The sequence below is a fragment of the Camponotus floridanus genome, unplaced genomic scaffold (assembly GCF_003227725.1).
Source record: "Camponotus floridanus strain SB8 unplaced genomic scaffold, Cflo_v7.5 scaffold3, whole genome shotgun sequence".
Lineage (NCBI taxonomy): Eukaryota > Metazoa > Arthropoda > Insecta > Hymenoptera > Formicidae > Camponotus > Camponotus floridanus.
Genome location: NW_020229436.1, coordinates 4,900,412 through 4,913,093, shown reverse-complemented (window position 1 = coordinate 4,913,093; position 12,682 = coordinate 4,900,412). Strand labels below are relative to the sequence as shown.

Genomic DNA, 12,682 nt, shown 5'->3' with positions numbered 1-12,682 from the left:
AAAATTAGAACTACGCACACGAGCATACACTGTATATATTATCTAATATACAATCTTTCCGCTCCTGTTATTCGCTTTTATCCTCAAACAAGCGACAAACGTTTCGCTTTCACGGTTTATTTCACGCATTTCCGTTCGTTTGGATGCGACTGGACGTAACCGCGATGTCCTCTGCGGTGACGGTGACTCCCAAAGGATCAGAGGACTCGTCAGTAATGTCCTGCCTGAGTGCGCTAGACTCGCAGTTAGCGACCCTGCTCTCGGTGCCTGAGATCTTGTTTCTGCGACACAGGGTGTTTCGCGAATACGCTAAAATTGCAGTCGGGCCGGACTTTATCCACACGTTACCGTCCTTTGTAATCGTGATAGCTGTGCTGCTCGTCCTCTGGAAGAATCCTCCGTCCTTCGCTTGGCTGATGGATCTCGTCGGCGTTCACTTCGCGACCTTCGTTTATAAAAGTTTTCAGGTACGAGATTTCTAGAGATCCGCTGTGTAACTAGTGCTCTTCCACGTGCACGTTTTTTCAAGGTGTCAATCAGCTGGTTCACGATTACCGCGCTTTTATGGTTATGGCTGATCCTTCAAAGGATACTCTACTGCAGCGTCTGGCATTATTGGAGTTATGTGAGTGGATTCCTTATTATTTCTCTTGTGATGGATAAAGAAATCTCATAATGTTCAAATTGTTATTTTATTGATTTTATATAAAAGAATTTAAACATTCTTCTCTATTAAAATAAGAAATAGCTTTCTAAAGCTTTCTTCTACACATTAATCATACGTAAATATATTTTTATATTTATATAAAAATTGATAATATAATTATAAAATTATATAATTTATAATTATTAATTATTTTATATAATTATAAAATTATATAAAAAAAAACAAATATATATAAAATCGTTCTAGGAAACTGAGTATCGAGATATTTCATATCCATGGTGGCAACGTGTCTGGTCCTCGTACTATCCTGCACCTACACAGCCGCCCGTGATGTCGGCTTGTTTTATCAGTTGGATCATCGCGATGTCGATCGGAATAATTGCACTAGGATGCGCAATAAACATTGATCACTTGAAAACTTTCGTTGAAAAAATTTCAAATAAACTTCGGAACGCTCTCGCGATGACGAAATCTTATATAGAATGGTCACAAGATAGGTTGGTCACAAGATAGTATTGCAATTGGTGTTTCGATTATCTCCTCGATTATCTCATTTTTGTTTCGGTAATTCTGTTTGTAAATATTTTGCAAATATCAATTTGAATTTTTCTAATCAACAAATTTTGCAGCTTTGTATAAAGTGTATGTGTATTTATATTATTTTTTTTTGAAACTCAAGTTTTATTTCACAGTATCATATTAATTCTTTTAATCTATAAAAACAAAAAAATTATAGTAATAATAATATGGAAATCTCTAAAATAATAAATAATTTAAAAATTTAAATTGAAAAAAATTAGATTTTAGTATGTATGATAATAATAATAGTAATAATAATAATAATAATAATAATAATAATAATAATAATAATAATAAATAATGATATGTATCAATAAAATATTCTATGAGTGAAATTTTCGTGCCTAGAACGCAACAAATACTTCTACTAAGTTCCGAGGCAAATGCAGCAACAGATGACAGTGAAATGAGCTCAGTTTGCGACGACGGTCACTCAGAAATATCCACTGATGCGAATGCGGCACGAGGAGATATACGTCCGATCTCTTATGGAACAAATTGGATGCCACCGCCGAATTTTTCTGCGTTCAAGGAAGCACAACGAAAAATATCTTTGAAATCCTTTCACACAGTCATGGGCGTGAACGACGTTCAGGTAATAATGAAAAAGGGAATTTTTCTTCTCCATTATTTATATTATTTTTTTTTATGTTTGATGTATTACAATTATTTCTACACAGATTTCACTTGACTATCTTGCATTTTTTTTTTCTAAATAAGAATAACGTAAAAACGAAGGCAGACAAATAAGCGAACTTATTGAAGCAGTTATCCCATCTTTAGAGGAATTTTTTTTCTAAAAATTTCGGAATTTCGAAGAAATTCCTAATCTCGGTAGATAAATTGCAATGACAGCTATCTCTTCCAGGATCCCGACAAATTCGCGGCCAAGCAATTCCGACACCGACGTGGCTGTCACACAGTGATACCGGGTAATTCTAGCGAGCAATCGAGTGGATGTTGAAGAGACTAGTCACTAGCATTCGTCGAATGCTCACTATAGAACACGTGCCTTCAATTAATCGCGAATAACGCTAATATGAAAAAATTTCCATGAAGGCGACACGTCAACTTGCATCACTGTAGATGACGTTTAATTTGAATAACCGCCTCACGCGATGCTGTTTATATTTCGATAAGATTTTGTAGTTCGCTATATAACATTTATGCGTTATTTTTATACAAAAATTTCTATAAAAATATTTTTTATACGAGTGATATATAATCGTAGGCGAGCGAGATTTTATTTTTGAGATTATATCGAACAATATATCATCAAATGTACGTAATAAGTAAAGCAATGCGTAACATTACGTAATACGAAACCTTCTATTCAATGTCAATTAATAGAATATGTATATATATATAAATTTTTTGTGAATAAATATAAATTTCTCTATTCTGTTGTAATATTTTTTACACGTAAATTTTTAATACAACAGATTTAAAAAAAAAAAATACATTAATTTGTTCGTGAAAATTCGATCTAGTTTTCCATTTAACGATAATTTTGTCGATTATCTAATCATCAAGTAACACATTTCTTTTTATTTTATTTATTTAATACTTTTACTTATCTTTATTACCTTTTATTTTATAACTTTTTATTCTATTTTACTACCAAAATATAGATTTCTAATAAATAAGCAATATATTGATACATTTTATTTCGGTGAATCTGTCCAAAATGATTTACTATTTTATTTCTTCGAATGTCATAGTTTCGTTGTTAGTATCTATAAAAAACGTACAGAACAATTTTATCCTGTGACGAATTCTCCTATCCTCTTTTTGATTATTGAGTAAAAGATCCTGCCGCACTGCCGGATCCCAGGACTCCACCACTTAGTTTCGCTGGTTGGCGGGGATGTGCGCGAAAACGCGCATGCGTTCGAAAGGGGGTAACATTCCCCATCTTGAACGGTAGTATTATTCTGTAACCACATCTCTTGTGGGGTAGGTCGCAGATATTCCGTGACCGACGCGTCAGTAACGTCAAATAAACCTCGTCTACTCCGAAAGTGCGCTTTAGCAAACGTCACCCCTGACAAGTGAATCCGCACGAATCACTCGATTCGATTCAATTCGGGAAATCCTCCCCAGAAAGAGACCCAGGAGGAGATCTGATCCGAAAGCGGACTCTCGGGCGTGAGCGATTCTTTGCGACGTAGCAAACGTCTGCTTCCTCGAGCGATGTAATGATTACGCGCAATTCCGGATCCTATCACGACGAGACGGAAAATTGACGGTCACGGCTAGTGCATCGGAATCCTTAACGCAATCTTTGGTAAGAGAATTTCTTTCGACAAGATCAACAAACAGAATTTTTATAATATTTAAATATTAATTTTTATTTTGCTCCCTCGCGTGATATAAATATCTACCTAAACTTAAAATAAATTCTACTACGCAAAATAATGGAAACAAAGTTTTATATCATTTTTTGGACATCAAGATGCAAATTGTATCTAGCTATATTTGGAGAATAATTAGCTTAAGAAAAATTGCATGGGTGAGGCTATAAATTTTTGAGAGTTGTAATATTATTTTCTTCCCGCCAACGATTAATAAATCTGGCTTAATATTCTATTTTCACCCGACAAACGTATAGATCGTGTAACAATTAAGATTATATTCGTACACGACCTACGCCATTTAATTAACGACCATGTATTTCTCCTCGCGCAGTCAGGCGCATGATGCAAGCATCTTGTTGGTTTCGTTTGTTTATAATTATGGCAAGAAAGAATCAGTATTGTACTCGACAATTATAAATGTATTAATTATATAACATTTTATATAATTTTTTATTTTAGATACTTGAATTACGAAATTTCTTTTAATATTTTTTTATTGTTATTATATTTTCTGGCAACTATATTGCATTAATAAAATGTATTAAGTATTAAGTGCCATTGTATTAAATCAAATACACATATAATTTGGCATTTGAAAGTGTAAGTTAATTAAAAAAGTGCATATTAAAAAAAAATTTTAATGTCAGGAAATATCAAAGTTAAATGATTTGCGCTGATATTTTGTTATCACTGTAAAAATATTTTTTAGTGAAAAATGAATAATATTATTTCTCTTAGTTAATCATGCAATGAGCAATTTATTTCTAGTTCTATACATGATATCGTTTTAAAGATTATATTTATATTTTATTTTCCCTCTCCTTCTCCATATATGTTTTCTCTTTCTCTTTTTTCCTGATCTAAAGCATTCAAATATCCCGATGTACATCCTTGTATATCGCTGCTGTGACACAATCGTAATCCGATAGGGTATCAGCGAGCTTGCCATTGCGTCGTATCCGAATTTACGACCGAGGTTCATGGTCCACGTGTATACGTAGACGCGATGTAAACTTGATATTGATTTTGCGTTCAGCATCCGCGCGCAGGACGCGCGCACGATGCGCGCATACAATCGCAGCAGCATACACACTCGTACACGTATTCGCACGTGCGTATATTATTTCGCACGTGCACCCCCTTCATCCGCGAAATCCCGAATTGGCAGCACTACAATGGGGAAGGAAGCAGGGTGGCAGAAAGAGAGAAATTTCTGAAGGAGGGGACTTTTCAATGAGCGTACACGCGTTTTTGTGTACACGCGTGTGACGAGGATAATGCACGCGAAATGGACGTCGAGTGGGAAATCGGTTGCGTAGGTCCAGCTTCGACTACGTCAATTGAAAAGAGAATCCTTTAAAAGATGTTTAAAAACCGCTGCCATCAAATTCCATTTAAATAAATTTGATTAAATAATTTTTTAACAGCTGTTCCGTTTTAATTAAATAAATTTGATTCAATAATTTTTACAACAGCTTCTCTGTTTGTTCAGATTATCGGCAAGGATAGAAGTTTTATGACAGATATCCATTATGTAATTTGAAGTAAATGCGTTTGTAATACGCGATATTAATTCAACGATGAATTGATATATGTTAATGCAATTATTTACGCTATCTTTAATAATATCTACACCTAAATGCCACTTGTATTATTCAAAAGGTCAACATAATTTATATGTGTGACATGTATATATTGATGAAAAATCAGAGAGAGAAATAAATGAAACGGGGCGGCTATTGAAAAAGTAATTCCCAAACGACATTCGTAATTATTCATTATCAATTTGCAATTGCATGCTAGATTTTATTGAAACATGAGCAGAGAAATTTATCGCTAAGATGTATCGCTTGCCTATGAATGCAATAGTCACAACGAAATATTGGTATTGGATAAAATATGTACACTTGTGTTATTGACAAGATTTCGAGAATTTACATCGTGATATAAACTTGATCGATTTCTGCTAAATAGGAATTTATATATTGAAAGAATCTCAGGAAATAAATGAATTAAAATGAAATGGGAATTTTTGTAAAATAAAACTTGTGAATTTCTAATTTTTCTTTAAAAAAGAATGTGAAAAATAAAAAAAAAAAAATAAAAAAATGAACTTTTAACACTTAAAGAAAATAATAAAAGCAATTGTAAATATTAATAAATTTCTTTTTTAATTATTGATTTCGTAGATTTAAAAAAATTCAGCTTTATAAATTAGCTTGTAGCTTTCCATTTTAATCTCCATTTGATAATTATTAATTAATTTGAATTTAACTAACATAAATTATCTTAATATCGCTAGTCAATTAATCAAAAGATCATTGGAAATAATATAATCATTAAAATGTAATGAGCGTGCAAACATGACTTGTGCATTTTACAACACTATGATTTATATCTGTCATTTGATCTTATTTACTTGAAAAGGACCATAACCATATGGTCGAAATGTCATAATTAATAAACAAAAAATTTCTAGCTAGTTTTGGTCGATATATTATTGGTTATATTATTTCCAACGATCCTTTAATTTGAATTTGTCAGAAAAAAATAATAATATAAAATTTCTTTTCACATTTTCAAATTTCTTTTCACATTCAAATTAGCAATCTCTTACATGGGTTCTCTTATATAGGATGATATCGCGTGTATCTCTTTTTACCAGAAATGTGCTTGTACTATGCGTGATAGGAAAACTAGAACAATTTTAATCGATAATGCGAAGGTCGTAAAAGAGAATTTGCGTTTCATCCTTTCAATTACCCTCAAGGATCGGTTTCGCAATCCCTCCAGATATTCAATGTCAACTTTCGACACATTACAGGCTCCATGGCGGAGAAAATGTATTACTGGGGCGAGGAGAAAGATCAAGTCGACCCCGATCAGACCTTCATAGAGTTCAAGGCCAAATCGGTGGGGACGGACAAAAGACGCGAGCCGTCCCGCACTGTACCAAAAATGACAGTATCCTCGCCGCAGGGTAAAATGATCGAGATGAGCAATAGAGAGGAAGATGCCGAACGCGGCGGTTGGGACAATAAACTCGACTTTCTGTTTTCTTGCATAAGTGTCTCCGTCGGACTGGGAAATGTCTGGCGGTTTCCCTACCTTTGCTATAAAAATGGCGGCGGTAAGTCGATTTATAATACCAGATTTGCATAAAGAATCTATATAAACGTTCTAAATATGGAGTATTGGAATCTTAAATTAGTCTACGAATTCATAATTATATATTATCAATTTTATTTTTATTATCACAGTTTTATTTATGCAATTTAATTATCTAATTTTTTACTATTATTTTAAGATTAATAATAATAAAGTATTATAATACTTATTCTGCAATAATAGAATAAAACATATTTTTAATTCAATTTTGTCATTCATTTTAAAATATTTGTGATTCAAAATCAACTGTTTTATTAGATTTTTTTAACTCTTAGGACTCTTGATGGTTACTCATTTGCGACTTTCTTTAAATTGCCAGTGCAAGTCGAGAACGCATAAAGCGTTAAATTTCAGTGGCATCCGACATGCATAATTACCTTTCTAGCTTATGAAGTCATTCTTAATATATAAAGAAAATTGCGCGAACTAAAATATAGTTTAGCTCATAATTTCGTTTTTCCCCAAGAGCTTAATTACAACTGCACTGTTAATTAACTTCTTTTATGTATCATATAAAGAAAACATATTCTAAAATAGGAAAGGACAGTGATTTAAATTATAAACGAGATAGAGTATTTATTTTTTTTATCACTCGACATAAAAGTAATAATTATTATTTGCACAAGTAAATTGAATAATTATTATTTTTTCATTCCTTCGGAATTTTGCTGCAGGTGCTTTCCTGATCACTTACGGTATCGCGATGCTGTTTTGCGGAATCCCTATATTTTTTCAAGAAGTCGCTATTGGACAATATCTTGGAGCTGGTGGAATGTCATTAGTAGGACAATTATGTCCTCTTTTGCAAGGTAAGAAAATTACTTTTCGATATCTTCAAATTAATATTATATAACTCGGCCAACGATATATTAATAATCAATAATTTATTGTTATCTTATTTCAGGTGTGGGATATGCTACGATGACTATTGTATTCTTCCTCGATGTTTATTATTGCATAATCATTTCTTGGACACTTTTTTACTTAATAAGCACATTCGTAAATTTACCCAGAATACCTTGGAGTGGATGCGGTAAGTGACATCTCTTAAAAGTATCTAACGTTTGTATGAAAATTATGTTATATATTAAATCCTTTAAAACTATAGAATCTTTAAAAATATTTAGAATAGATCTTACATCTTTATATTTTATACAATAAATGATTAAAGATAACTGAAAGTATTGTATTAAAAAAGAATTGTGTTTTCTACATTCAAATAATATTTATATAAAATACTAAGCGGAGTAAACGCATCTTTATTGCTATTTATATATTTAATTAGATTCTTGCTGTATAAAATTTGTATTCTATATAAAAATAAAATATTCTTTTTTCAGGAAATTGGTGGAACACGAATGATTGTTTTGATGCTAGCATGCATGGATTGAATTGTTCTAAAACACCTGTCGAAAATAATATCATGTATAATAATACCTGCCATCATACTACGCCTGTAGAAGAATATTGGGAGTAAGTGAAGCACATTACTAGTTATAATATATAAACAAAATAATATGAACATATATATAATAAGAATTACAGAAAACGAAAAAAGTGCTAGTTAATTTCCCTTTTGATCGAAAGTAATATAAATATGTATTTTTTATATAATATTCTTTAAATTAGCGGATTTTCTAGATCTAACAATTTTGATTACGTAATCCAAGTATACATAAAACATATAGTTAACGAACTGTCCCTTACGAGAATTATAAAGCTGATGATGTAAGTTCGAAAGCATCGGGGGATTTGTGCAGGACGTAAGAATGATAAGAAAATGCAATATTGATTTTCTTAAAATTAGGTCGAAGCAAATTCGTTCGTGCAATCGCGTTTATATAACATATTGATGTCAACAATCAACTAATCTTAAGAGAACATATTTATTTAGGTTCATCGCGAATTTGCACACAACTTATTAATTTAATGTAAACTCATTATATATTCATTTCGCGGGATGAAATGAACAATGAATGATACAAGAGATTGTCGTGATTTTTACATTGCATTAATTCCATAATATAATTCTAATTAAATCTAATATGTATTTATATTCACATTTGTTCTCTTATCACAACTTATTAGACTTTACCTGAGGTAAAGTCACGGTTGGGATATTGATGCGGATCTTTAAGGGATCTTCGTGTTTTTTTGAATATTAATATTTGAACCGATTACAGAGAATGACGTTGCATTTTCAGTCGGCGAGTCCTCGGCATCACGTCCGGCATCGAGACTATCGGCAAAGTCCAGTGGGAGCTGTTAGGCTGCTTGATTGTCGGCTGGTTACTCGTTTACTTTATCATCCGGCGCGGTCTACATCAGAGCGGTAAGATCATCTGGTTTTCAGCCTTGTTCCCGTACGTGGTGCTTTTCATTCTTTTGGGAAGAGCGGTGACGTTAGAGGGCTCGTACGACGGTTTGCTTTACTACGTGACGCCGCGATGGGAAGAATTGCGCAATCCCGGACCGTGGATAGACGGTGCTACCCAGATCTTCTTCGCGTACAGTATCGGTACCGGTGCCCTGCCCGCCCTAGGCTCTTACAACAAGTTCCATCACAATTGTTATAGGTAAGCGATGTAAGATCCTTTCCCGGGTGGCAATTAACGGCAAGATTATCGAGCCTCGGTAACAGCCATTCGAAAAGTAATTGTTCGCCAACAAGAATGTCGAGGCAGAATTTAATTCGTACAACTTAATTAACTTTCACGATGCTGCTATCGTCGGTTTCGCAGCTCCATGAAGATTTGAATAATCCATGTGTATCGCTACACGTTAGCCGTGTCAGATTTCACGTTGGCCTCACTTGTGCCTAAATTGCGACAATTGCGTATAATGATTTTGTAGCGCGTTCTATTCTTAATTTTAAATCATACGACGGTGTCGTCGTTGCTGGAGTCTTTCAAAAAGGGAGTTTTGTCTTGCAGAGACGCAATAATCACTTGCGTAGTCAATACCCTGACGTGTCTTCTGGCCGGTTGCGTAACATTTTCGATACTGGGTCACATCGCTCTGGAACAGCAAACGCAGGTGTCCGAGGTCGTCAAGAGCGGGCCTGGTCTCGTGTTCCTCACGTATCCCGAGGTCGTTCTCAAGCTACCCGGTGCTTCGTTATGGGCCATTATATTCTTCGTGATGCTGCTTGTAAGAAATTGCTATTCCAACGACGGAATCGGCTGTCGCCGTCTATATTTATATTATGTGATGTACATACATCGCTGTAAAAAAGGGTTTGGACACGTAACATTATCGTCCTCGGCAGGAAGATTCTTTCGACATGTCACAATTTAACGTCGAACTGTATATTTTTGTGCTAAAAAAAATTGTGAAATGTTCACGGAAAATAATATTAAAATAATGTGATACTGAAAGAAGATTGAAAAATTCTTACAAGAGATTTTTATTTCCAAAAAATAAATTAACATAAACATAAATTTAGATTTTAATCAATTGAATCCTCTGCAATGTGTAAAACGATATTAGCGCAAAATTCTATCAAATAGTATAATTAATAAATAATTAATAAATTTATAATTAATAAATTGATATAGTACATAATAATATAATATCTTATTTTTTATAAACATTTCACAATTTACAAGTTTAATGTAATGACTATTTTCAGTCAGGCTTGTTCAATTCTTTTCTTAAAAATCTTAAAATTTTGCGATCTGTATATATAATTTATACTATTGTTCATGTAGTTAGTCTTTATAAGATTAATTAATCGTGTAGCAGTAAGAATCATATTCTTAACAGATCACTGATTATAATTTTAATGGAATATTGTAGATATTATGGAATACAAGTTATAAATTTAAACGTAGATTTTGGAGCAAAGGTTAAGCATGGAGAAATTAGAATTCTTCCAACTTTTTACACAAATGTAAGATGATCATATACGAATCGCTTCGTCTTTCCACACAGATACTCGGTATCGACAGTGAATTTTGCATCGTGGAATCTTTCATAACCGGTATGGTCGACTACTGGCCGGATATACTTCGTCCTCATAGGATCAAGTTCACCATTGCTATCTGTCTGATAATGTTTGGCCTCGGAATTCCGATGGTCACGAACGTTAGTATTCGGCGAACCGTGTCAATCAATCAAATATATAATAAAAAAGTGGAATCAAATATATAATAAACAGTTTTAGACGCAGTGAAAAATTTGATAGAAGGAAAATTACAAAATATTATTATTCACAGGGTGGAATTTATATTTTCCAATTGATGGATTTCTACTCCGCGAGCGGTATGTCCATTTTGTGGGTGTGCTTCTTCCAAACGATCGCGATATCGTGGATTTTCGGAGCGAAGAAATTCTGCGATTGTGTGCATCAGATGATGGGAATTCGTTTGAATAAATTTTGGTACATATGCTGGGTTCTATTCGCGCCGGTGATCATGGTCGTGAGTATAATAATAATTACATATATTATTTATGTAAATTAATTCGCAATATTATTGTCAAATAAAGTGGAAAGCATAAACTAGTACTAAGAAACGAATAAACTAAAAATAAAGTGTTTAATGCGAAAGTTTCCTCAATTACATTTTTTCTTATCTTTCAGTTCATCTTCGTATTTCAAATCGTGCAATATAAGCCACTTAAATATGGCAGCAGTTATGAGTATCCGACATGGGCGGAAATAGTGGGAGTATGCTTGAGTCTTTCATCTATGATATGGATACCAGGTTACGCGTTATATTATATAATAATGACGCCAGGATCGCTTAAGGAGGTAAATGAGACTTTGCGTGCAAATTGTATGCATATGAAAGCTATCTGGAACTATTATCGTACATACATAATAATGGCCATAATTATTTTAATTCGCCTTTTTAATCCGAGTCGCGAATATAATCTACCAATCTTTTTTTAGAATTTCCAGAAGGGTCTGCAGCCGAACATAAAATCGCATGCAAAATTACCGAAAGGCGAGAAGTCGGCCGTTATACCTATGTCAGAAAGCAGCGCCGGCTTAATTACGAAAAATAATAGTTTCCTGAGTCAAACATGATTGACGCTAGCGATCATCTTTAATTCATATATTAGGTTACACTTATCGTAAAAATAATATATTTATAGAGATAAACAAAATTAAAAAAGTCCAGCACGATTGGACATTCAGTAGTAATTTGTGTCAAAATGGACGCGTGTCAAATTAATTAGTTTCGTTCAGTTAAGAAGCGATCATTACATTATTATTTATTTAATGCTAAATCATAGATATTATATTTATTTTAGTATTCCTGATAAATACATCAAAAGGTCTCCTTAATACCTTAATAGCTGGTCAATTATAACGTTTTAATACGTTTGAATTATTTAAAAAAAAAGAAATATTTCAAAGAAAGTTTATTTAAAAATTATGTAATATATAATATATTATAATATATTATATATAATTATATATTATATATAATATATTATATATAATTTTCCATACATTTATATAAATTTATAAAAAAATATATTAAGGATTAATGTTTTAAGAAATATAAGAATAACTTATTATTTGATTTCAAGCTTTTTTTATTGTTTAATTTTATTATCAATGATGCCAGCTATTAAAGTTTTAAAAGAGAGAAATTTAGCTGACAAGAAAATTATTTCGAGATCGCAATTAAATATAAATGATTCGTTTGTGTTGACCAAGCTGTTAAGATAGAAGGCATAATAAGAGAGGTATTAGATGCGTGGCGGTTTAAAAGAAGTACTTATAGAAATAATAATAGTAGACTGCGCTAGAGAGAGTGTGCATTCAAATACCTATTTACGGGGATGAATTAAAAGAAGTATATTTTTATATCGCGATTATATCGCGATAAGGTATATGAATTTTTAATAGAGAGGTCATTTGGTTGATAATTCGACTGGTTTCAAGGAATTGAAAGTT

General features: G+C 32.6%; 2 protein-coding genes across 2 annotated transcripts; both read left to right on the top strand.

The window, feature by feature from the left end:
- Positions 1–215: 215 nt before the first annotated feature.
- Positions 216–2,349, top strand: LOC112638403. Its single transcript, XM_025410057.1, has 5 exons — positions 216–467; positions 530–625; positions 914–1,164; positions 1,595–1,841; positions 2,115–2,349. Exons 1-5 carry the CDS (start codon positions 216–218, stop codon positions 2,208–2,210), a joined length of 942 nt encoding a protein of 313 aa, XP_025265842.1. The 3' UTR covers positions 2,211–2,349.
- Positions 2,350–3,186: 837 nt separating this feature from the next.
- On the top strand, positions 3,187–12,100 carry LOC105254377 (sodium- and chloride-dependent GABA transporter 1). The gene is made up of 11 exons (XM_011263015.3): positions 3,187–3,533; positions 6,428–6,733; positions 7,446–7,580; positions 7,676–7,804; positions 8,112–8,244; positions 8,976–9,347; positions 9,705–9,921; positions 10,705–10,857; positions 10,989–11,192; positions 11,354–11,524; positions 11,666–12,100. Exons 2-11 carry the CDS (start codon positions 6,433–6,435, stop codon positions 11,801–11,803), a joined length of 1,953 nt encoding a protein of 650 aa, XP_011261317.1. The 5' UTR covers positions 3,187–3,533; positions 6,428–6,432; the 3' UTR covers positions 11,804–12,100.
- Positions 12,101–12,682: the final 582 nt, after the last annotated feature.